This window comes from Labrus mixtus, chromosome 23 (assembly GCF_963584025.1).
Source record: "Labrus mixtus chromosome 23, fLabMix1.1, whole genome shotgun sequence".
Taxonomy (NCBI): domain Eukaryota; kingdom Metazoa; phylum Chordata; class Actinopteri; order Labriformes; family Labridae; genus Labrus; species Labrus mixtus.
The window spans coordinates 20,090,089-20,116,172 of NC_083634.1; the positions used below are offsets into that span (position 1 = coordinate 20,090,089).

Genomic DNA, 26,084 nt, shown 5'->3' on the forward strand with positions numbered 1-26,084 from the left:
GTACAAAAATGACCGCAGTGTGTATTTGTGTTCTCAGCGCACAAACGAGCCGATCAGCACCTTCATGATCCAGATCGCGGTGCTCGCCAACCACCAGAACGGCCGCGACACACACATGCGTCAGATCAAAGTCTACACGCCCGTGGAGGAGAGCTCCATCGGGAAGTTCCCACGATGCACCACGGTCGACTTCATGATGTACCGCACCATCAGGTGATCTGGACTGACACGACAGAGAGAGAGACCACCTGAGTTTTGGAATATAAAAAAAGAAAAAGATCCAGAAAAGAGACTGATCTGACAGGATGCAGATTCACGATGACAGGACGGATCAGTGTGACGCTGCTCATCATTAAAGTTTATTAAATGTGATGGGTTTTTTTTATAAAATGTTGAATTTTTCAAATAAAGCTGCTGATCTTTACTCCAAACACATTTAAAGATATGAAATACATGCTATAAAAACCAAACAAACTGACCCTCCTCTAAAGACCTGATCTGCTGGACAGTAATCCCTCTTTGATTAGGCAAGTCTCAGAAATAAGTCAAAACACAAACTCAGTTTAAAGGTCCAATCAGTGAGCTGTGTAGAGAGGTAGATGATAAAGGTATCTTACTATCTGATCATTAAGGAAACATGTTGAAGTGCTGGCTTCTCTGACAACAATGCAGCAGCCAGTATGTCCTCCTTCTAACTTTAGATTCTGCTCCTGAATGCTCTGGATTTGTTTGGACCAGAGAAGGTAGGCGCTTTTAAGGCGACCCCACACGGCTGTTTTGGACGCCCCTCGGTTTGTCAGATATGAGAGCAGTTATCAGGTCAACAGGTGTTGCAGCGATGGAAGCGGGTCAAGAGAAGTGGTTCAGATAGAAGTGATTGTACCCGACCTAAAAAGCCTCTGCATGTTTCTAATAAGCTCCACGAGCAGAAACGTGCTCAAACTAGGATCAATATTGGAGATGCTTTTGAAAAATGGAGAGAGGTTAGAACAGGTTAGGACACTGAAGTAGAAAACACAAATCTATCTCCACCTCTCTGAGTCTCAGAGGTTTCATCATGAGCTGCTGTATATCCCACTTACACAGCCTGGCCACTAGAGGGAGCCAGATAGAAAGATGAAGAGGGAGATAGATGATGGATGATTTGATGGTAAACTCCGGCAGCAGAGCATCGGGCGTGCCGGTCGGGTGCTGATGTGATTGGTCGCTCTCAAATCTAAAACTATGTTTGGTTCAGAGGAAATTTAAATTGAAAAATGATTGTACATTTGGCCTTTTCAGCAATTATTTATCGTCAGAGTGATGGTACAAATGGGATAGTTAGGGAGATAGGGATTTGAACCCCGGGCAACCCGCTTGGTGGACCAGAGCCCCTGTTCATGGAGCACACACACTAACCACTAGACTAACGGCTCCCCATAAATGTATTGTTTTATATATTTATATCTGCACTTTAAATGTAGGAAACCTTTGAGTTCTGCAGAAACTTCTGGATGTGTGTGTGTGTGTGTGTGTGTGTGTGTGTGTGTGTGTGTTATGGCCCTGATGAGGCTTACTATTGTGGTGTCAACAAGCTGCAAAGCCTCATGGGTAATAGATAGTTTTTACCTTCTAAAAGTCGTTTTGACCTTTTTTAATTTCTGTTTAATTTGGATCATTTTAATTGGCTGTTGTTTGCCCCACAGCGCCCCCTTCAGGTGGAGTGTAACACTAATAAGTTTGTACTTGAGTTAACCACGTACCTGAAGTATTTCTATGCAGCGTTGGTACTTTTAGATTTCAGTAATTTCTTCAGTTTTCGACGTTTGTTTAATAAAACATATTATTATTATTCATCAGTTTCTTTAACTTTTCCCACCTTGCCTCCTTTTCCCCCCCGAGGATACTGACGTGCGTGTTTGCAGGTATTCTTATGGGCCTCTGAAGCCGGAGAAGTTTACAGTAGTTACCCCCCTCGGCACGGTTACCATAGCAACCTCCTCGTGAGTTTCTGTATTTCTGCAGTCTGATTTACATCGACACAGACTCCTGATCGTTTTCTTACCTGCAGTTCATCCAGCTTTTCATTCACTTGTTAAACTCGTCATTGTGGCGCCGACAGCCCCGTGGTTATGTCACACGCTCCACGTGTGAAGGCTGTGGTCCTCGTCGTGGTGGCCGTGGGCTCGAGTCCGACCTCGTATATATTCAGACTTTGTTCCTCAGCGTTGATAAAACATTTCATATTGAAAAAGTCAAAACACTCAATATTTTATAAAACTCATCTTTATTGATCTCTTTTCATCTCTCTCTCTCAGACATTCACAATATCTTCTTCTTCTTATAAAAAGCTGAATATTTACATCCTCTTTGTATTTACATTATTTTACACGATGACGTCATCAGAGCCTCACACCTGCAAAGGTCAGCGTCTCCGCAAAAGAAAAGAAAAGACTGAAGAGCTCAGACTGAAATACCACTTGTTGCCGGGGGAAACATCACCCGAATGTCTGCTTATTGGCTGGAGGTGTTGCCTGGCAACAACAGCTTATCGGATTAATATCTAAAGGGAGTTGTTTTATATTATTTATAAATATTTTATTTAATATTTTAGAGGCTGAGGAGTGACCCATTGGAGAATAACACGAGACTGTAAGGTAACTACGGAAGCACAGAAAGGACAAACTTCTGAGATTGCTTTTCTTCTTTGTATGTAAAAAGACAAATAATTAAATAGAGCTGCAATGTTGATTCAATTTGGGTGCCAGGAGGAGTTAGTTTGAGTAATATGTGAAAAAAAAGCCCAAATTTTAAGTTTTTGAATTTTTCTGAGATTTTACACAAAAAAATCAGAAAAAATAATTTGTAAAGACTATTATTTATTTGAAGCCCTAAAAAAACATAAACAAAAGTAGAGTAAAAATACTGCAGATGAACCCTTTAAAATTCTACATTTAGATTCAATTTTGTGATTTTTGGTATTTAGATTTCAACATTTGAGAAATAGAATCATCTAAAGTTTAAGGAGATTTTTTTGGTGTTTTTGTACATTTTATGTATGTAACCCTAACCCTATATGTATCTAAGTTAATTGAATAGATCAGAAATCTCATAAAAAAAGTTAATGAGTAGAAAACGTTCTTTAAAAACCTGATTTTCTTACAGATGTTTTCAGATTTTTACAAAATTTTGCAGGAATTTACGGGAATGTTGTTTTTAAGTAAAAGATGATTCTTCAAATCTAAAAGAGATTTTAAATATTATTTTAAATAGAATGACTGATTGAAAGTTGTCCTTTAAGCGTACAGTAAAGCATTAAACTGGGTTTTTTTCCACAGCAGATATTTTGACTCGTCATGGCGAGAGAAGCTGAACGCAGCCATCGCAGTGAAAAACAAAAATGTCCTCCAGGCGCCGATTAAAACACATCGTCTCTTTCTTTCACTTTTGGCAGGAACACGCAGTCGGAGGATTTGCACTACGAGTAAAATGACGGCGTAAATCTTTCAGGTGTGAGTCTGAGTGGATTAGTGTTCACTTAACGTGTTGAAGACTTCAGTTTGAATTCTCTGAAGCTTGAATCAAAGCGAGCGAGGTCGTTCTGACTCTTGTGGACGTGAGGCTCTGGTCTCCGTCTGGATTAAACAGTTCAGCTTCAGCAGCTGATTTTACACATTTCAACAGATCTTCGACCTCTACGTATGTTACAGTACTGCACGGCTGAAACACACCAAGGGTGTTAAGAGGCAACAAAACGGGAAACTTCACCGACAACTACGGAGCAAAAAGACACAAAAAAAACAAACAAAATCTGACAAAATGGCGTCTGAGGTGAAAACGATACTGACTGAACGGGATTCTCTGAACGCCGCCCGTCTTTGTTGCCTCGTAACGTTCCCCCCGTGCCTCTCCCGCCTTCAACATTTGGTACATTTTGATTGGTTTGTTTGAACAGCGACATTGACTTCATCTTTAATTCAGCAGCAAAAATAAGTCAACGCCCGTATCGACCACGTCTCGCTTGGATCCGTCGTTTCAACCGTCGCCGCTGGAATCCATCGTTTGTTTGTTTGTCAACATTCTCTTGTTGTCGTAGAAACAATTTACATCCACGTTCCTGTCCCTAAAAAAAAGTCCAAAAACATTCAGTCGTCGCCCCCGCTGGAAGGATTTTTTTGATTACATCATTCCAACTTAATTGTGGCGGCCATCTTGTTTTGCGTCCATATGAGCCTTGAACTGTTTTGTCATCAGGACGTGTCTCACATCCATTCCTGTTTATGTGACGATTAGGGGACCGTCCAATCAACAACCTCTTTTGGTCCATTTTAAAAAACTCCCATTGTTCTTTTGGCGGGAACATTTTTCTGTCCCCTTTTGATGACATCACGGTGTCCGCTTCACTCGGACTCTTTCTTCCCCTCGTCCAGGTCAAAGTCCAGAACCAGCAGTTTGGTCTCCTCCGTGCCGTTCCTGCTGCCGGCCGCGCACACCAGCCTCGTGTCGGACGCTCTGATTCGCCAAACCACGCCCCCTGTTGAGCAAAAGAAGGCGTGTCGTTCGGTTATGACTCGTTTCTCAGGAACAGGTGAGGGGTCGGGATGTTTTTGTTTTTTTTAATCCTCACCTGATCCTCGGCTCTGCAGCGCCACCACGTCCCTCAGCCAGGCTCCAGTCTTCAGGTCCCAGAGTTTGACCGTCCCGTCGTCCGAGCTGGACAGAACCAGACCTCTGCAGAACTGGAGACACGTCACCGCTGACTGGTGTTTATTGGGACCTGAAGGAAACCATTAAATAAACCACTGTGACTCATGACATCATCAACACGGCAAAAACCCCTCACTCTCTCCACTCTCTGGACTCTCTGGACTCTCTCCACTCTCTGGACTCTCTGGACTCTCTCCACTCTCTGGACTCTCTCCACTCTCTGGACTCTCTCCACTCTCTGGACTCTCTGGACTCTCTGGACTCTCTGGACTCTCTGGACTCTCTGGACTCTCTCCACTTTCTGGACTCTCTCCACTTTCTGGACTCTCTCCACTCTCTGGACTCTCTGCACTCTCTCCACTCTCTGGACTCTCTGGACTCTCTGGACTCTCTCCACTCTCTGGACTCTCTGGACTCTCTGGACTCTCTGGACTCTCTGGACTCTCTGGACTCTCTGGACTCTCTCCACTCTCTGGACTCTCTGGACTCTCTCCACTCTCTGGACTCTCTGGACTCTCTGGACTCTCTCCACTTTCTGGACTCTCTCCACTCTCTGGACTCTCTGGACTCTCTGGACTCTCTCCACTCTCTGGACTCTCTGGACTCTCTGCACTCTCTGGACTCTCTCCACTCTCTGGACTCTCTGGACTCTCTCCACTCTCTGGACTCTCTGGACTCTCTCCACTCTCTGGACTCTCTCCACTCTCTGGACTCTCTGGACTCTCTGGACTCTCTGGACTTTCTGGACTCTCTCCACTCTCTGGACTCTCTGGACTCTCTCCACTCTCTCCACTCTCTGGACTCTCTCCACTCTCTGGACTCTCTCCACTCTCTGGACTCTCTCCACTCTCTGGACTCTCTCCACTCTCTGGACTCTCTGGACTCTCTCCACTCTCTCCACTCTCTGGACTCTCTCCACTCTCTGGACTCTCTCCACTCTCTGGACTCTCTCCACTCTCTCCACTCTCTGGACTCTCTCCACTCTCTCCACTCTCTGGACTCTCTCCACTCTCTGGACTCTCTCCACTCTCTGGACTCTCTCCACTCTCTCCACTCTCTCCACTCTCTCCACTCTCTGGACTCTCTCCACTCTCTCAGGGATGTTTTTTATTCCTCCTCTCTCACCTTGCAGCGTGTGGATGCACTGCCCCGTCCTGACGTCCCACACCCGGACAGTGGAGTCGGCGTTTCCAGAGACCAGGATGTTGTCCCGCAGCTCCATGCCGCTGGTCAGTGACTGGTGACCCGTCAGCGTGTGGATGCACCCACCTGGTCACCGAGAAACACAAGGTTAACTCAAGAGGAACCTTAAATATTCAATTCAATTCAAAAAGCTTTACTGGCATGAATGTGTAAAATATATTACCAAAGCATATAATAACAAATAATACAATAATAATAATAATAATAATAATGAAAAGTAATAATTAGCAATTCAATATTTTAATAAAAAAAATAAACAAATAAATAAAAAATAAATAAAAAAAACTAATAAAAAAACTAATAATAATAAATAATAATAAAAAAATAAATACAAATAATAAATAAAAAATAAAAATAAAAAAAATAAAAATAAGTGTAATTTATTATTTTATAGTGTGTGCATGTGATGAGATTAACACAAGTGTTATGTAAATAAATATATATATAAATATATCATAAATACAACAAAATATTATTATTTATATAATATTATATAAATATATAAAAATAAATGTTTTATTTTTCATTGTTTGGAATTAATGTCCACCTGTCAAAATGTGGCGGCCATGTTTGTTCTATTTTTTCAAAAACAACCTTAAAGGAGCAGGAAGTGATCGGTGTCTCTACCTGTCTCTGTGTCCCAGACCCTGATCGAAGTGTCCAACGAGCCGCTCACAACAAACACTCCGTCGAACTGTGAAGAAGAAAAGACGTTATGAATGAAAACAAAGATGAACGATATCTTAAATACTGTCTTGATTTCTTCACCAGGTTTTAATTAATAAATATTTTTAACTGATTGTTCTCGTCTTTAAAATTTTAAACCAAATTGTTTTAATTTGAAATGTGTCATCCTCTCTTGTCGACTCGTGTGACATCACCTGAGGCATTCATTAGATTTCTAACAGCTCCCTCTTGAGGCAGCAGAATGAAACTACAGGTGAAGTTTAAACCCCGCCCACTGAGCTCTGATTGGTCGGCTGCTTACCTGCAGCGAGTACACTCTGTTAGTGTGTCCCTGCAGCGTGTGCAGACACGCCTCCGTCTCGGGGTCCCACACCTTCACCATGTAGTCGTATCCCCCGGACACCACGCGGCGCCCGTCGTACTGAACGCAGCGCACCGCCGCCACGTGACCCGTCAGCACGTGCTCGCAGCGACCCGTCGACACGTCCCACACACGCAGCGTCGTGTCCCGAGAGCCCGACACTACCCTGAGAGAGAGAGAGAGAGAGAGGTATGACTTCACTGCAGGGACAGCCAATCAGGACAGCCCGTTCAGCTTCAGAGAGAGGCCGAGGTTGTGAGTGTGACTGTGTGTGTGTGTATGTGTTTGACCCAGTTCCATCATCTGTGTGTACGTGTGTTAAAAGAGTGTGTGTGTTTATTAGTGTGAATGTTTTGTGTAAAGTGTGTAGATGTGTGTGTGTTTTTACAAATGCATTCATTCAGAGTTTGTGTAGGTGGTGTGTACTATTGTGTGTGTTTTTACTATGTGCAATGTGTGGGTGACTGTAGTGTTGGTGTGTGTTTGGAATAGTGTATTTGTGTCGTTTGTAATTACTGTATCAGAAATGTGTGTGTGTGTGTGTGACGTTCTCTGTAGGAAAGTGTGTGTATCTTTGTGTTGTTTGTATTTACAGTTAGAGTGAATATTTTACGTGTGTGCGTGTTAAAATGTGTGTGTGTGTGTGTGTGTGTGTGTGTGCATGTGTGAGTCTATTTGGTTGTCATGGAGATGAATGCAGTAAAAAGTGAGGTGTTCCCTATACGTTGGTGTGTGTGTGTGTGTGTGTGTGTGTGTGTGAGAGTTACCGGTTGCCGTGGAGATGCATGCAGCGCACCGTGGACGTGTGTCCGTACAGCGTGTGGACACACTCGCCGCTCTCGGCGTCCCACACACGCAGTGTCCGGTCTGTGGAGCCGCTGATCACCGTGGCGACCGCCATCTGACTGCACCACACGCCGCCACTGTGACCCGTCAACGTCCGCAGACACTGTGGGAGAGAAAACGATAAACACACACACATTGATCACTTAAAGGGCCAGTACACCTTTTTAATCAGGTATAAGGTTAATAGAGCTGCATTCTTCTTAGTGTCCAGCAGGGGGCCGAAACAGTTTTACTCCATAGAGGTCTATGATGAAGTCAAAAGGTCAGTTACACTCCTCTATTTTTCTCACATTCTCCATTTTTGTCTTTGAGTGTGTGTCAATATTTGCTCTGCGTTCACAGCTACACACACACACACACACACACACAGATTGAAAAATGCAGTTTCACCTTGAAGGTGTTGTGGTGGTGGTTGCCGTGGTAACAGAGGGAAAAACTCTACGCCAAGGTAACTGTTGCAGAGATGATCAAATAAATAAAAAAACCCGACAACACAGGGTCGCTGCAGCTCAGAGAGAAACTCCTCGCGCTCACCAGCGTCTGTGATGTCATCAGCAGACCCGTTTTGATAAAACTGTCGACGCGTCTGCTCGTAAAAGATAATTCAAATTTAACGGCCTCCATTTTTAACAGAGAGAGACGCAGCGGAAACATCACGCCTCGTCATCCCCGCAGGCTACTGACTGAGGGTGTGTGTATGTGTTTTTCTTTCTGCAGGGAGCTCACACACACACGCTCTCACACACACACACACACACACACACACACACACACACACACACACATGCTAAAGGGCAGGTCGAGACGAAGGAGCAGGTGTGTCAGTTAAAGAATGTTCAACCGAAACCAGATAGAGACACTAAGTCAGTGTGTGTGTGTGTGTGTGTGTGTGTGTGTGTGTGTGTGTGTGTGTGTGTGTGTGTGCAGAGGAGGGATAATTACTCACATCCTTTACCTCAAACACATTTTATATGTTGGATAAAAGTCGCTGCAAATGGGAAAAGACTGAAAACTAGATTTGATTTATGGATTCAGACAGTCAGAAAGTTTTTTAAAATCTCGTTTATCTCCGAGTTTTATTCTAATTGGACGATGACGATGCATAATTATAACTGGACTTGAGTTTGTATATTTCTTTTCTAGTCTTCTGACTCCTCAAAGCTCTTTTACACCCGCAGGTCACACCAACACATTCACACACTGATGGTAGAGGCTGCTGAGTAAAGTGACCTCATCCATTCATACACCGCTGATGAAGCAGTGGGAGCAACTTGGGGTTAAGTGTCTTGCCCAAGGACACATCGGACGTGGCCGATGTGGCCTGACCTCCCTGTTGAGACATGACGACTGACTCTACCACTGAGCCACAGCCTGAGACAATCCCGCCTCCCTCGCGCACCGAGAGCTTTTGCGTCTCCAGTTTTCTGAATCTCGTTATTGTCTTCACTCTGCAGGTTCATCGTCCCCGGACGCCACAGTCTGAAGTATTTTAATCTACAGATGTTGACAGATGAGAGAGACGTGCGTCTGTTCCCGCAAGTGGGGCGTGATTTTGGCGCATGCAACCACAGACATTACTTCCTGGTCGTTCATAAGGCGACTCAGTCAAATGACTATTATCATTTTTTAATCATGTTAGAAAGCTCCAGATGATCGTAGACGGAAACTATGGTCTCTTCCATGCCTTGGTCATTGTCAAAAGTCCAACTAGCACTAACACCGAGTTTCATGGCAACAGAAAGTCCCTATTTAAAGGGCCGCAGCCTCTGGAGTATTTGAAGACCAAAGGGGGGCGGTAGCTCAGTCTGTAGGAACCTGAGGGTCACCGGGCTCAAGTCCAGGTCTGGTTGCTTGAGAGGTGCAAGGTCACTTCCTGAGCAGTGACAAGGTGCCCTTGAGCAAGGCACCGAACCCCCCCCCCCCATATGTACCTGCAGATAAATCACCTCAGCCGTTTCTCATTCGTGGTAGCCCACCTAGTATTTGAAGTGTGCGAGTATAAAAACTTTTTTAAATGAAATTTATGTTGTGTGCATCAATCTGAACAATCCTCCCGTTCACCGGATCACTCTGATCTTGAAAGCTGTCGTTTCCTGCCTCAGCTGCACGCTGGGCGAGGAGCACGGCTGGGCAGAGGGTGCAGATGGACCCTCAAAACACCTCGGTATTTAGAACTTGTTATATTCAACCACTGGTGTGTTCGACAGGATGTAAAGAAAGGAAGAGTGTTGCACATCCTTAAAGAGAGAGAGTCTCTTCACCTTTACTCCAGATATACATCGAGGATTCAAAGTGAGTCGCCCGAGGCTCCGTCAGAACGACGACACGCCCCAACTGACTCACACAACTGGTCCACCGTCCACTAAGCCGCTTCAGCTCACTGCTCTGAAGTGTCCTTTTGACATCTCGCTGACCTACATGGTGGATATATTCTAATTCATGAAGCAGACAAACGGGTCAGGGCGGGATACTGTTACTCTGATCACATTCTTACATAAACGACTCATTTCTTTGTGTCTTTAATGTCGGGGGAACAATGTCTGTTACAAGTTACACAACAACGGATTCTAGTAGAAGAAGAAAGAGATTTCAAAAGGAGGCCGAAGTAATGACATCAATAAATCTGAGTCATGCTGCTTTACGTCGGCCGCCAAGATGACAAGCTAACAACTCCTCACATGTTTGTTTTTTCTCAATGGTCGGCTGAAGATGTCCGGTTTAACGACAGATAGAGGAAACTAAACAAAACAGATTTTCACTCTAACTTAATGATGATGGTCTCCATATTATTGATGATGATGATGGTAATGACGATGGTTTTTGTTTGATAACGACGACTTATAAGATGGTTTCTATACTGATTAGAGCTCTCAAGAACTGCCCTTAATGTTGTGCTTTGCCTCTGGTCACTTCCTGTCAGCACCTGTGTGTCCAATCAGACTCAAAGCTGATCGTTTGCTCTTACTGACATTGTTCCCTTTCTTCCAGATCCTTGCTTGTGTTGTTCTTACTCTCTGATGTACGTCGCTTTGGATAAAAGAGTCTGCTAAGTGAATTGTAGAATTTGATTTAAAGTTTGATCTATATGGAACTGGACTCGGCTGAAGTTTCCCCTCTCATTCGAGAAGAATCAGCCGACCTGGAAGACTTCAAATCTTCCTATAACGTCTAAACAAACGGGGAATTCAAAAGGAAGCCGAAATCACCACAACATGATACTAACGAGTAAAAAGTCTGAGTTTAGGTTTTGTCAGTACTTGTGTGGCGAAAAAGGGAAACATTTCATTGTCCTACCTTCCCAGTGATGGCCGACCACACTTTGAGTGTGTTGTCGTCTGAGCCGCTGACGATCAGGTCGCCACTGAACTGGAGACAGGTGATCACGTGGTCATCGTGGCCTTTCAGCACCTGCAGAGGGAAACGGATGTTAAGGACACCGACGCCATGCTGACACATCAAACACAGGCCGGTCGGCCGGCTGCATCGGAGCGAGAGGCCGTGACCGCTTACCATCGGCTCTCGCTCGTCGCCCTTCCTCCAGTTGCTCTCTATACGGTGCTGTCGGATGTAGGCCGATTTCCACGGGCTGACCGCCACGCCCGGCCGCACGCACTTCCTGCGCCGGGACGACGCACAATCTGACACACCTGGAGAGAGAGAGAGAGAGAGACAAAGATATGAAGTAAAGCTGCCATTATGAACTGATCCCTTTACTCAAGGAAACAGAATAGATCAATGACTAATAACTTCAGAATGTTTCAACTAATAACGTCAGAAACCGCTGAGTCAATATCTAACATGCGGTTTCATTAATGTGTTATAAGCTCACGCTATATCTAAATATTAGAGTGATCTTACTATCTGATCAGACATTAAGGAAACATGTTGAAGTGCTGGCTTCTCTGACAACAATGCAGCAGCCAGTATGTCCTCCTTCTAACTTTAGATTCTGCTCCTGAATGATCTGGATTTGTTTGGACCAGAGAAGGTAGGCGCTTTTTAAGGCGTCCCCCCCATCACACGGCCGTTTTGGACGCCCCTCGGTTTGCCAGATATGAGAGCAGTTATCAGGTCAACAGGTGTTGCAGCGATGGAAGCGGGCAAGAGAAGTGGTTCAGATAGAAGTGATTGTACCCGACCTAAAAAGCCTCTGCATGTTTCTAATAAGCTCCACGAGCAGAAACGTGCTCAAACTAGGATCAATATTGGAGATGCTTTTGAAAAATGGAGAGAGGTTAGAACACAGAAAGGTTTACAGACCCATGCAGAGCTGGATAAACACTGAAGCTTCAGAGTCCACCACATGGTGACCTGAGTGAGCATGGACTCTAGAGAGGGGGGGGGGGGGGGACAGCTCTCTATGATGTTTAGAATTTAGACTACAGTACTAATTTTAACCACTAGGTGTCAAAGTTACATACTGCTCCTTTAAGTGTAAAAGTTTGAGCTCACTAAAAGCTTCATTAGTATGTCGGCCTCACTTTATTTTCTGCATTTATATTCTACCTCTAACGCCGACACTGTTCCCCCTGGTGTGACGGCGATGAAGCACAAATACAAATAAGTCGTATTTATGAAGCTGGTGAGCTGCAGTTAGCGCTGGCTTCATTAGTATGGCTCTGGCGTGGTGCTAATATGAGGTAGGCTCATTGGTATGACTGCTGAGTGCTGGCAGTGAATCCTGGCTGACTGGCAGAGCGCCCAGAGAGAGACACACACACTCTCACACACACACACACACACACACACACACACTCACACTCACACACACACACACACACACACACACACACACACACACACACACACACACACACACACACACACACACACACACACACACACACAGAGAGGCACTGCATTGCGCTGAATGAAGGAGGAGTGACTGACTGACTGTCTGTCTGTGTGGCTGTATTAGCATTTAACGCTCAGGTTAGACAGAACTAGACGTCCAGTGAGCTCCTGCCTCTGTTTTATGTTTTCAGATTTTTCTGTGTTGAAACGCAGGAAAGCACTCTGCTCAGGTAACACATGATTAACTCTCACAACCACAGCGGGGAAAACAACAATCCCTCCATCATTGTCAAGGTTTTTTTTTAGAGAGATTTCATCAAAGTGTGTCGAAGCAAAAATGAATGAAATGTGAAGAGGAGGAAAGGAAGCAAGCAGCCCGGCACAGATACTGTGAACGAGGTAATCAAACGATAGAAAAAGAGACGATCATTTGATATAATAATAATGATAAACAACATAAAACTTTAAATAAATACAATTCATTATATTGTTTTTTGGGCCTGTTTGCCTTCATTAGATAGAACGGCTTATGAGAGACAGGAAGTACCGGGAGGAGAGAGTGGGGGACGACACGCAGCAAAGGCCTGAGGAGGGACTCGAACCCACAGCAACAGCGACGAGGACCACATCCTCAGCACATGGGGTGTGCGACATTACCGCTAGGCTTTTTAAAACAAGTATTCTCAAAGAAGAATGTGCAACTTTTTGTATCCAGTGTCGCCCTTGAGCACCAGCATGAAACAAAAACAAACTGCTGTTTGGCCACGCCTCCTCCATACTGAAGCCTCCGCTCTCCCTCAGCAACACACCTCCAATCCTCACTTGTATCACCACACATGACAAGCAGTTACCCAACTCCTTAATAAAACATACACACAAAATCCCAACAGTTCCTACCCCACTGAGTGTTTTTTGTTTACCTTCTTCGCGGCACTTCTCCCTCCACAGCAGGTTGTCTTCAGCCAGGATCCTCCAGTACCTGCAGGTCTGAGCGGCCTGCAGCAGGTCTCTGGGAGCGAGGAAGGTCAACACATACAGGGCCAACTACACACACAAATACACACATGTTTAAAACACATTCACCGCAGTGCAATATATCTTTGTTCTGTTACTGGTTGGATTTTCGGACAGGTAGAAGATCATTTGAATACCTCTTTGGGCAGCAGCGATATGAAGTCTCTCTGGAACTGCGGCTCGATCACCTGCATCATATGCTTCACCTGATTGGTCTCACACCTGTCGATCAACTCATCCAGAGCCAATAGCCTCTCAGGGCCGCTCCACGCCTGCAGGAGGAGAGAGAGAGAGAATAAGACACTAAGAAAATGAACATTTTTGTCAAATATTTTGAAGATTTGAATCCTTCTCTTCTCTTTTTAGAAAAGAAGTCTTTGTGTTTTTTACCTGTGTGTATTTGTGTATAAAGTGTGTGTGTTTTCATAGTTTTATTGTGTGAAGATGTCCTTGACTTTGAGACTATTTTTGTGTTGTTCCATGTCTCTGAAAGCGTTTCACTTTGTCCCCAAGCTACAAAAAGCCAGATACATGTTTTTTATTTAAATGTTTGTGTATGTATGTGTATATGTGTGTGTGTGTGTGTGTGTGTGTCTTATGGGTTTTTGTATTAGTTACATAACAACTGCTCGGAGGCAACACTCCTCTCTGTGTTTAGGTTCAGGAAGCGGAAGATATTCAAACACACATTTCACTGAAATGCAGCCCATCAGGAAATGCTGAAGAGCATGTGTGTGAGTGTGTGTGTGTTTCAGTGCCTGTGTGTGTGTTTGTTGTCTTAGCAGGCAGTGTAGTTTAGAAATAGAGATCTTCAGAAAGGTATGTTTGATTATTTGGGATAACATTTGGTTTAAAGCACCAGAAATAAACATTTTTCTACATGTTTAAATGTATATTTTCCCTTTGTCTAATTAAGCTAACATTAGCTACATTGTTAGCATCAAATCGTAGCGTTGTTTGGATAAGGGACCAAGGATAGCTGTTTGGGGGAGGGGTTTAGCTAACATGACTGTGTGCTAACCTGGAAGATATGAAGCCAGTCCTGCAGGCCAGATGGGGGCGGGCCTGATGTGACACGCCGCCGCTGAGCAGAATGCCCATTGGCTAGCCGTAGGTCGCCGAATGTGGTGGGCGTGGCTTGAACTAGATTGGAAGGACTGGAAAGAGAAACAAGATTTTCAGCATTAGCAACACTTAGCATCTCATTTTGTAGATCAACATTCGGACGTAGAAAACAAATGACCTCTAAGCTAACAGTAAGAGCTGTGGTGGATAAACTGGATTTCTGATTCAAAGTTGTCATGTTGTTAAGTGATCGGATTAGTAGACATAGCTGTTGACGTAGCTTAGTGTTGTTTAGCTAGTTGTTAGCTACATTAATGTCTGTGTGTTACCTGAGGTATCCGTTGCCTTTGCAGTGTTTCTTCCCGGAAGGGAACGGCCGCCCATCCGGACCGTGATCCAACTTCCTCTTCATCTGGGGGTTAAAAGACAAAGAAGAAGAAACAGTGAGAGACTGTAACGCTCTGAATGAAATAGATCTGCGTCGTCGGCGTACACGTTTACTTCTTTTGAACCTATTTTGAAAAATTTACTATACCCATATCTGTTTGATATAATGGCAACAAAAAAACAAGTCCTACCAACCCGATCTGGTTATTTTTGTGTTTTTAATAACCTGGATATTGCAGGCAAACTCCTGAAAAACGTATGTTGCTAATGTATTTGTGCAATTTAGACAGCGCTCTCTTGACGTCAGCTTGACGTCGAAAATGTTTGCAACCTTCATTCAAACATGTCCAGGGTGATACTTGATGATGGATACTTTCACAACCAATGTGTGATTTTAGGTCTGGATTAAGAATCTGAACAGCATCTTCTAGTTGGAAACACATGGGAATGTTGATTTAGGAAGTTGTACAGATAGTTGCACATCATAAATATATATTTAATGACTAATAAACCAACATATTTCTTAAGTTTGAGCATCCTGTAAAGGATCTTCTAAATCTTAAAAAGGATGTTTGACACCAAGGGGGATATTTCAATCCCTGCGACAGAGTTTTTCCTGATTGTCAACAGATACATATTTGCATCAAACATGATAAAAGCCATTATTTCAATTGATTTCTTATGACGCTAAATGCTTGTATTTTTAATAAAACTTTTTAAAAAATGAACATTTAGGGCTGAAAATATCATGTAGCCAGTGGCGGGAATGGAAGAAGGTTTCCAGTTTCTTTAAGTTTTTAAGGTATTTAAGTAAATTAAAACTATTTAAATGGAATGAAAAAAGTTTGTTAACAAAAAGAACAAAAAGCAACTATTTTCACTTCACTATGGTGACTTATTACGAGTCTGTGAAACTCGGTTGAGGACATACTATGACCTTAAAGTGACTTGTCTGTAGTTTCAAACTGTGTTTCCGCAATCAAGGGAACCGTAAAATGTCCGTTTATACGGTTAGATTCTTCCACTTTGAAGTTGTTCTAATAAAATGCAATGGAAACTAGAAGTAGTTCTACTGATTTTAATTCATTTTTATGCATTTGTGAAATTTCATACACCAACTTTAACCCCTGAAATGCTGATGAAAAGCCACGTCCTTCCTGCTTAAATGAATACATAATTGAAAGTGCCTGATTTTACAGACCCAGGCAGATTGATTTAGATTCATCATCCACTTTAAATTTCGACTCAATAACAGCAAAGTGTATTCTTAGCTACACTCTCAATCCCAATCGTACCTTGAGGTCTTTGCTAATACTTTATTTTTGATAATTTCAATCATTACAAAACCTGAGGTCGTATCACAAACTGTCATTATCGGACATTTTGACGACCTTTGTCAGTCGGTTTCTGGTTGTAAAGGAACCTAAAAAGACCCCGCCAACAAACAGTTGTTTCAGAATCCAAACTGATGAAGAGCTGCGGATGAACTGCAGCCTTCTGTGTGTGTGTGTACGCACGGAGACACTGAAAACACCTACGCTGTTAGAGTAACACAAACGCACCGGGCCCAGAGGTCTGAATCAGCCTTCTATCTCTTTCCTCTCTGTCTCTCTCTCTTTCACTGAATGAATGCAGGAATGCAGAAAATCGCAGGAATGTCGCTGGTGCAGCAATGGTCAAAAATAGAGCAGCACGCGCTAACAGGCTGCACACACACACAGAGGACAGAATGTGTGTGTGTGTGTGTCCTTCCTCTTCTTAGCATCTTTATCTGAACCACACTGTTATCACACAGTCTGCATAATCTGTGCTTTAAAAGAAGAAGTCAGCCTGTAGGTCAAAACTGAGGGCACGATTTAACCCCCTGACGTCTGATTTAGTTTCAGATTTAAAACGTCAACAACCAACGCCTCCGTGTTTGCAGCTCTTAACTCCGGCCTAAACTCATAATCTGCTTTTCATTTTCAGACTCTTTTTTTTTTTCTCTCCCCCCCTGATGTCGCTGGATTTCAATCGCAGATGTCGCGTCTGTGTGGATTTCATTAAGCCGGAGAGAAAAACTTCACTTGAGGGTGAAAAACAGCTAAAATGTGTTTACGGTTAACGCCAGAACTTTTGATCTCTGGTGGGGAAAACATGCACAAAAATCCACATGTGCATCCTTTGACGACGCCTCTTTGAGTCAGCGTCTCTACAATGTTTCTAACCTGACTTTTAGTGTACAGAAATAGAATTAACGGTGACTTTAAGGCACCTGTAACGACTTATAATGAGTATATAATAAACCACTATACATTAAACAATGACCTTACACCGACTTCTGTTCAATTTGTCCTGGATTTCATGCCTAATATCCCTTCATATTCTTTATTTTAACAATGTGGTGAAGAAGTAGAGTCATTGTTTTAAGGTTGTATAAATGTAGTTACACATTAAGGAGATGCAGGGACATCGAGTACTTGTTTTAGTCAATTTTTAAAGATTTGAGCCGTTTTGTTTCTCATATTTTACATAATTACATAATTAAGTTTACATCATTAAAAGCTGCCAAAACGCGATAGAAATGTAAATGTAACGTATTGTCTGAATGTTAACGAGTCACTATGATGACTGTGTAGTCTCATTTTAGTATTATGTTGTTATCTTTAGTTTTTAACTTGTGTGTAGCTGTAAAAACAAACAAAGCATTAGCTGGTTGTAAGTAGCAGAATCTAATGCTGGATTTGGTAAGATTTTAAAAGGTTTTTATTCTGTTTTGCTTTGTTGTACACTAAATATGACCCCAAGGATGCATAATTAAGCAGCTGTATGGTGTGATATCCATCTTTAACTTTGGTTTTAATGTTGATTTCAAAGGTTGAATCTAATGACATGTAAATATAAAGATTGGAGAGCATTGGAAACCACCTTTTAGTTTGATTTTTTGCAGATGTACCCCTCATATAAGCCCAAATATGTCAAATTAGAGCATCTGCATGGTGTAATCTCAATCTTTAACCTGTGATTTTACAGTAAGTATGCAGGAAAATATACAATTATTTGATTTTAAACTTAAGACTTTCAACAAGATTGGTAAGCATTGGACATTTTAATGTTTTTGCAGTTGTACCCCTCATATAAACCCAAGTCTGTCAAATTAGAGCATCTGTATGGTGTAATATCCATCTTTAACTTTGGTTATAATGCTGATTTCAAAGGTTGAATCTCCTTACAGGTAAATATAAAGACTGGAGCCCAATGGAAACCACCTTTTAGTCTGATTTTGTTGCAGTTTTAAAGATAAGACCAAAGTGTTCCAGTAACAGCAGCTGTAAAGAAATCCCTCTAATAAGGAAATTAAAGCTGATTGGTTTGTTTTTTATTTGAATCTTGGATATCTTCTGTTTAATTCCCCTTTATTAAAAGGTTTATTTTAGGATTCAAACCCTGAACCGTGCCTTGCTCAGTGGCTCAGATTACAGACACCTTAAGGACACAGGTGTAGGTGATCAGTAATCAATAATCTAATCAGGAAGGAAGAGAGAGAGAGAGAGAGAGAGAGAGAGAGGGATGGGATGGGAAAAGGACATAACACGAGTAGTCTCCCGGTTCCGCAGTGGTCCACACACACACTTTTCCAAGGAGTCAAATGTGTATTATATTGAAATTGTTTTTTTTATTTTATACAGATTTTTTTCTTCCATTTGTTTATTCATTTTCATCTATTTTTAATCGTTCAAATTAAGAATAAAATATTTTAAAATATTTTTTAAAAATATTAACGCACACACGCGTCACGCACGCGCTGTCAGGGAGAAACGCCTTGTCATCCCGGTGCCGCACGAGCCTTGACAACCTTGAAATCCTCGACGACAAACTCTCAATTATCGTAAACCAAACCCGCAGAGATGAAAACCCGCAGCCGCTGACGTCGGTTAATCGACCGGGCGTTTCGATAATCGATACTCACTTTGTAGAAGATGAGCTTCAAGGTGCCGTAGAACCCCATGGCTGCCCCCCCACACACCCGGTAGGTACAGCCTCCCGGAGCCCGCGCGGTGCAACAAAATATTTAAAAAATGAAAAAAGGTGAAATCCAACAGCAAGAAGAATATCCGAGATTCACACAACAATCCATTCGGTCAATCAGTTAATCGATAAGCAGGAACATGAGTCCTTGCTGAGCTGCTGCTGCTTCAGGATACACTCTCTCTCTCCCTCTCCCGCTCGACCACCACAGGAACACGCAGGGACATGCCTCTCTCTCTGCCTCATGAGAGAGAGAGAGAGAGAGAGAGAGAGAGAGAGAGAGAGACAGAGAGAGAGAGAGAGAGAGAGGTGGAGCCGCCTGCTGCTTGTGTGTGTGTGTGTGTGTGTGCGCGCGCGCGGAGGGAGCAGCAGAGTGTGACCAGAATTCAGAGGAGAACGTGCCCATAAGTGTTGCACGTTCTATTTCTGTGAATGCGTCCTTTGATCTCTGGAGTATTAGAACGCTCATACGTCACTAACCGTCCAGAGGTATTTAAACATTTACACACAGGCGGCGACAGACTTAACAATATTTAATTTCTTCTTTTTAATATTTTAATTTTAATTATTAGGGAGATAGGAGAGAGTTGGAAATCAGGAACAGTGACTTATACAGGAAAGGATCCACAGGTAGGATTTGAACCCTTGGTCGCCTGCTTAGAGGACTACAGCATCTGTATAAGGGTCCTAACCACTGAGCCACCAGCGCCCAAGACTTTAAAACATTTTTTTTTTTAACGTTTACCTCTATGGGTGAACATTTTAATATAACGCCTGATTCATCCTCAGGGACTGAACAAGACTTTTTTGACTCGGGTGGACGAACTGGGACTCTGACTTCTGAAGAGGTGGCTGAAAGTGTTACAGCGCACTCACCGAGCGGCAACCTCAGGTGTTAAAGGTCCCATATTCTTCTTTTTCTGGTTTTATATGCTCTTTAGTGTGTTTTCCAAGTGTCCTGTGCATGTTTAGGCACATCTATGTGCAAAAATTCAAAGTCCACGGAAACGCGGCTTCTCCTACGTCCTCCTGTTAGCTGTAGCATTAGCTGCATGTAACGCTCGGTTCTAGCCCCCCTCGAAAAAAAAATGCCAGTGTGACGTCTTGTCAGTGTGAGATCACTGATCTAAGCCCATTGGCTCGTTGTGGCCCAGCAGCTCATGTTGCATGCCCGTTAACTTCTGTAGCACGCCCACGATATGCCGTAGCCTGCAGTAGCACAGTAGTGCTAAGGTGCTAATGTTTATGCTCCCCTCGGAGCCAAAGTGGCTGAGCGACTGACCAATTACGGCAGAGCCGACAGGCCGACCAATCAGATCAGACTTGGCACACGTGGGGACTCTGAACGTGGGCACTTCAGAGCCTTAGAGAGAGAGTCAGAAGAGAGCCGGTGCATGGAGCGACAGGACATGAAAACAGACACTTTTTTTATAACTTTAGCTATTGTGAACATACTTTAGTAGGTACATAGATTAAATATATGAACCCCAAAAAGGGCAGAATATAATAAATATAATATAATAAAACAAATGCAGAAGTGCAAAAATCCTGCTGTTTGTCGAGTGCTAACTTGAGGCTGGCTAGCCCCGGAAGTCCCATACACACCCATTCAAAAAAGCAGAAATTAACATGTTTACAGCCCGGTACAAAAAACAATATTGGTCTGTACCTTGGATCTCTCTCTCTAGATGCTACATGTTAACCTTCATTCACTAGCTTGTCAGTTGTTCGTTGCTAGTGTAAAGTTGATTTTTTTACAACGTTTTCTCTGGAAAACAAGACAGCAGAGAAAGTAAACAAACACAATGAAGTTTAAAGCTAGAAAACCCAAAACAATTAGCTTAAAGATGCTAAAGGTAGCCATAGAGCTTGCGGTAACTGATCAACAGGTTGATGATTTACTATAGACACAGCCCCTGTTTCTTGCCTTCATGCTAAGCTAAGCTAACTAATAGCAATCCATCAAAAAGCTATTAAGATATTTCAGTCGGGCTAAAGTGGAGGAGTGTCATCCCTCGAGCTGCAAACACTCAGACGCCCAGCAGGGGGGAGGGGGAGGTCAGAGCTTTCTCACAGCTGATTGACCCCACAGGTCGTCACACTGAAACTCCCACACACACACACACACACACACACACACACACACACACACACACACACACACACACACACACACACACACACACACACACACACACACACACACACACACACACACACACACACACACACACACACACACACACACACACACACACACACACACACACACACACACACACACACACACACACACACACACACACACACACACACACAGTGTTTAAGAGGTGCTTGGGGATAATTTGAGAGGTCAAACCTTCACCCAGAGCCTGGAGAGACAAAACACAAAACATCCCCCTGCCCCTCCCCCTCCCCCTCCCATCTCACCTGTTCACCCTCCTCCTCCTCCGGTCTTTTCTCTTTTCTGTGTTTTTGGATTGTTTTTCTCCGTCTTTACCTGGAGGCCTCCTCCTCTTATTTACTCTTTTATACTCCTCCACCTCCTTTCTTTAATTTAACTCCTCATCTTTACCGGATTGCTTCTACCTGCGACACAAACCCCCAAAATTAAAATATTCTCCTCTTTCCTTTGCCTCATCCCAACCTCTTTATTATAATCTACCCAAATACACACACAGGGAAGGGACGTTTGTATTCACGGTTCAGGTTCAGGTGTAAAAAGGAAACAGAAACAGAGACTCTGATGTAATGTGATGCAAACAGGCCTGCAGATATGTGACTTAGACGTGTTTGTGACGCTTTGTGCAGCTCTGACAGGTGTTTCTTATAAGATGTTCTGTATGTAAAGTGATGATGGAAAACTGAATATTAGAAACACCTTTCAGTAAAATGCATTCCTGTCCTGACACGTACCAACGATTCACACTGGACCAGTTATCACCTGCAGGACATAAATCTGCATTTCATTTTCATTTACAGGAAAAATACAAACTGTGAGCTCTGAATATACGGTGTTACATTTCTTGTTTTGAGTTTTGTTTTTCATTATTACACAATATTGTAAAATTGCAAGGTATCAACAATTTTCTCGCCATCTTTGTTTTATGTCTGAGAAATCAGCCCGTTTCTTCCAAAGAAAAACATAGGGCACCTAATAACAATAAGAAGAGTAATAAGAGTAAGAAGGACACAAGCAAAGAGCTAGAGAGGAGGAAACGACGACAGGAAGTGCAAACAAACAGCTTTAAATCTAATCAGACTCACAGGTGCTGACAGGAAGTGACCAGAGGCAGAGCACAACATGGACAGCCGTTCTTGAGAGTTCTAATCAGAATCAAAACCATCCTTCAATCGCCATTCTCAAACAAAACCCTCATCATCGTCATCAACAGTGAATGAAGGTCGTTCATAAAGAGCTGGGTCTTCAGCTTTTTCTTAAAGGTGCAAAGGGACTCTGCAGATAATATGGAGAAAAACAACTACTCAATGAACAACATCAAAAAATTCTCCAAAGATTTTGAGTTTCACAATATTTGAGAAACGGCAATCAGATAATTTCTGCTGATTTTGCTAATAAAAAAACATGAAACTTGAATGATTTTCATTGTTATGAAACTTTCTAGACGTCTGTGAGCCTCTCTAACTTTCTGTTTTTAATTCCCTTCTCTGTTGCAACACGTCTCCCATCCTCTTGTTCATTTTTCCTCCTTCCTTTCATCTCGTCCGTCCCTTTCAGTCTGCACATCCTTCTTTTCTGCTTCTAATTTACATCTTTGTTTTATTTTTCAACCCTCTGTTATTTCTTCACAATTCAGAAAACAGACGTGTTGTGTTAGGGGACAGATTCAATTCGGATGTTGAGTAATAAAACATCGGGGGAGGGGGGGGGTCCATTCTTTCCCTCTGGTCTGAGGAGAGGCCAAATCAGGGGAACACAAAGACATGAAGGACAAGAAGGAATGGGAAAACAAAAAAATCAATTATAAAAACTAAAACTCCAAGCTAAGTCATTCAAAGATTCACTCTAACCGCATACCACATACTCCGAGCACGTGCGGCGGTCCATCAGTGCCACGTTCGCTGCCAATGATTGTGTTTCCACAGCGAGCTCCGCGATCCGTCTCAGGAGCAGGCCAGCATCGCCAATACACTCCGTTTTCAAATACGCTATGAGTCTATTTTCAAAGGAGCCCGCTGCAAACACCCGTCAAGCTGGACAGAATAGAACGACCTGGACAGGAAGCCAGGCAAGGAAATGCACAGAGCATCCTGTCAATTTCAAAATAAAACACAAAACAGAACAACAAATCATCCTCAGAAAGACAAAGAAACATGCAGTATGTGGAAATTGGGGGTAATGAATTAGTGGCTGAACAAATCAGATCCAAGATACTGTTTTGGTTTGATGGTCGTCTCTCATTTGAAGACGTCTGGAAATCTAAACGCTAAATATCTCTCAAGTTGCTATTTTTAAATTTCTTTAAATGGACAGCACAACATCTATTGTTTTCATGTCTTTATTCACTCGCCCTTTCACCCTTTTGTCTATTTCACTCGTCCGCCCGCCCTCCCTCGCCCCTCTCTCTCTCTCTCTCTCTCTCTCGGGTATGCAGACACACTGAGTCTCTCCCTCTGATGGTCTTGTAAAACCTGAAACTGGTGTGTGTGTTATGCATTAAAACAGCTGACTCTTTCCCACACTCGAGGACTCGTGTGTGTGTGTGTGTGTGTGTGTGTGTGTGTGTTTCTGTTAAATGCTTGTCAGTTTTCCCTTTTAAAGAAAGTGGGTAATGTGTGCATACAAAACCTTTCCTGATGTAGCCTATAGGAAAACATAAGTAGTTGTGTACATTTGCTTGTGTGTGTGTGTTTGTATCTATTTGTGTGTGTGTATGTGTGTATCTGCTTTATCCTCAGAGCTAACTACTGTCAGACTCTGGAAACAGAGGAGACCACTTCAAAGAATCAGTCAGATGTGGACTCTGTTTGTAGTGTGAGTAGTTGTGTGTGTGTGTGTGTGTGTGTGTGTGTGTATAGCTAGCTGGATTAGCCTACAAGTGTTGAGTGTGTGTGTGTGTGCGTGTGCGTGTGTGTGTGTGTGTGTGTGGCTAGCTGGATTAGCCTACAAGTGTGTGAAGAATCAATAAAGAGAGAGAGCAGATCAGAGGAATGTGTGCAGGATTGATTTTCAGCAGATGATGTTTCGTCTGAGTTTGTGTGTATGTGTGTGTATGCGTTTGTGTGTTTCTGCATGTATGGAGTACTGTAGAAAAAAGGTTCCTGCACAAACATCAAGGAGGAAAAACAACTGGGTCAGAGAAGAAATCTAATTAATGAAATAAATGATAAATTAATATTCGTTTCAGTCCATTTTCTAGCTAAAATGTCCAAACTGATTATCACCTACAGGGGAATTAGATTTGTTCGGGGTCTAATTGATTAATAGGTACAACAGTTTCAGAATGTCCCCAGTGGATCGCTTCAGCCTGCAGTCTTAAGACAGACTTTAATGGCTGCAAAGCTCGATGACAGAACATCTCCAGTATTGGACAAAGTGTCATGGAGGCTCTTTTAGCTCCTGCTGAGCGTGTTTTTATAATTTATGAGACAGAGAAGAGTCTTTCAGGTATCGAGCTGACGGGATTCAAACACAGAAGCTGCCGTGTTTCCAGAGGTGCAATGCAGCAAACAACAGGTGCTTTATAAGGCAAATAAACACTCGGGCTGCAGAGTGCTATGTGTGTGTGTGTCTGTGTGTGTGTTCATCTATAATGAATGCAGGGAGTGTTGCAGGGATGTTAGGGACTTAGTGCTCATGTATATTTGAACAAGTAACCGTGTGTGAGTGTGTCTGAGCCTCAATCATTCCCTGGGGAGGAATCCAGATTAAACCGCGCTCACGATCAGGAGAGAGGAAGAGAGGAAGGAAGAAAGAGGAAGTTTAAAAAAAAAAAAGGAGCGATCAGATAGACGCAAGAACAACAAAGATAAAGAGAGAGGCTTATATATCTCTTTTATATGGATGGTTTCATGTCTGAACATCAGAGCGTCAACACATCAGAGTCACTTCAGTGGCAAAAGTCTGACAGAAACCTGACCACAGTGCTTCTGTGACATTACTGTGAAATAACGTGTTTTCAACCACCTGTTTAATTCATGTGTTACGTTTGGGGATTAAAGACCTGACTATATGTATTCCTTGAATGGTTCTATTCTTCGCTAGGTGTAAAAGTTGGTGTTTTGCTGTAGACAAAACGTGACAAAGGTCAAATGGAAACCGACTTTGTAAATAAATGATGTCATAATTGAAGCATGTGACAAGGAGAACAGAACACGTGTCTTAATGACACTAACACACAAGTATTACAAACAAACACGATCTATACTCTCTCTATTTGAGTTTATATAAATGTCATTAAATGCATACAATGGGCCTTGGTTCAAATCTCATGTTTAGACTTTTTTGGTATCTGCAACCGTTTAAGGCCCTGTGTCCACTTTGTCCACTTATTGTTTTCATTGATCAAAGAGCGTTCTTCTCCAATCCTTCAACTTCTGAGAAAGGCGATGTAGATGTCACCGCCGCTCTTTTCTCATTAATTTACAATTCCAGATCAAGGAGACTCTAAACTCAATTGAGAGCAGTAAAATAATCATCTTGCACCACACACTTCAGGATTCTTGGGACAAAAAACGAAATACGACAACCCTTGAATGGATTGTGACTGAAGATCTGAAGGTATTTACAAAGTTTTGGTCCTTTTTGATACTGTCCATCAATAAAACAATAGAGATTGTTTGGTTTTAAAACAGTATCTTTTAAACTAACTGTGACATCAGCATGTGACATGACTTGGTGTAAGTCGTATGCTGATGACACTGTGACTTACATTTTTAATCCATATATATTTTCACTTATTCTCAGTGATTATAAACAAATTTACAGTAAATAAATTACAAATATCAATCATTTAACAGCTTGATGGATCAGTAATGCTGAAATTGTATGTGTGAAAATGTTGAAATAGTA

At 42.7% G+C, this 26,084-nt stretch overlaps 2 protein-coding genes across 3 annotated transcripts in view; one reads left to right on the forward strand and one right to left on the reverse strand.

Moving 5' to 3' along the window:
* Nucleotides 1-410, forward strand: part of anapc10 (anaphase promoting complex subunit 10) — a 3,549-nt gene extending 3,139 nt beyond the window's left edge. Inside the window, exon 5 of the mRNA XM_061031672.1 lies at nucleotides 38-410. Within this exon, the coding sequence (XP_060887655.1) occupies nucleotides 38-217 (180 nt within the window). The 3' untranslated portion in view covers nucleotides 218-410. The remainder of the gene's footprint in view (nucleotides 1-37) is intronic.
* A 3,629-nt stretch (nucleotides 411-4,039) lies between these two features.
* Nucleotides 4,040-26,084, reverse strand: part of LOC132958684 (F-box/WD repeat-containing protein 7-like) — a 33,259-nt gene continuing 11,214 nt past the window's right edge. The window contains exons 1-13 of one of the 2 annotated variants that reach the window (XM_061031662.1): nucleotides 18,993-19,271; nucleotides 14,986-15,068; nucleotides 14,613-14,748; nucleotides 13,729-13,863; nucleotides 13,498-13,621; nucleotides 11,294-11,430; nucleotides 11,078-11,191; nucleotides 7,705-7,886; nucleotides 6,878-7,103; nucleotides 6,517-6,583; nucleotides 5,812-5,955; nucleotides 4,607-4,756; nucleotides 4,040-4,513 (exon numbers count right to left, since the gene is read on the reverse strand). In XM_061031662.1, coding sequence (XP_060887645.1) covers nucleotides 4,380-4,513; nucleotides 4,607-4,756; nucleotides 5,812-5,955; nucleotides 6,517-6,583; nucleotides 6,878-7,103; nucleotides 7,705-7,886; nucleotides 11,078-11,191; nucleotides 11,294-11,430; nucleotides 13,498-13,621; nucleotides 13,729-13,863; nucleotides 14,613-14,748; nucleotides 14,986-15,068; nucleotides 18,993-19,031 — 1,671 coding nt within the window. In that variant the 5' untranslated portion in view covers nucleotides 19,032-19,271 and the 3' untranslated portion in view covers nucleotides 4,040-4,379. Of the gene's footprint in view, nucleotides 4,514-4,606; nucleotides 4,757-5,811; nucleotides 5,956-6,516; nucleotides 6,584-6,877; nucleotides 7,104-7,704; nucleotides 7,887-11,077; nucleotides 11,192-11,293; nucleotides 11,431-13,497; nucleotides 13,622-13,728; nucleotides 13,864-14,612; nucleotides 14,749-14,985; nucleotides 15,069-18,992; nucleotides 19,272-26,084 lie in introns of those variants that run through there. The other variant, XM_061031661.1, reaches the window with a different exon arrangement.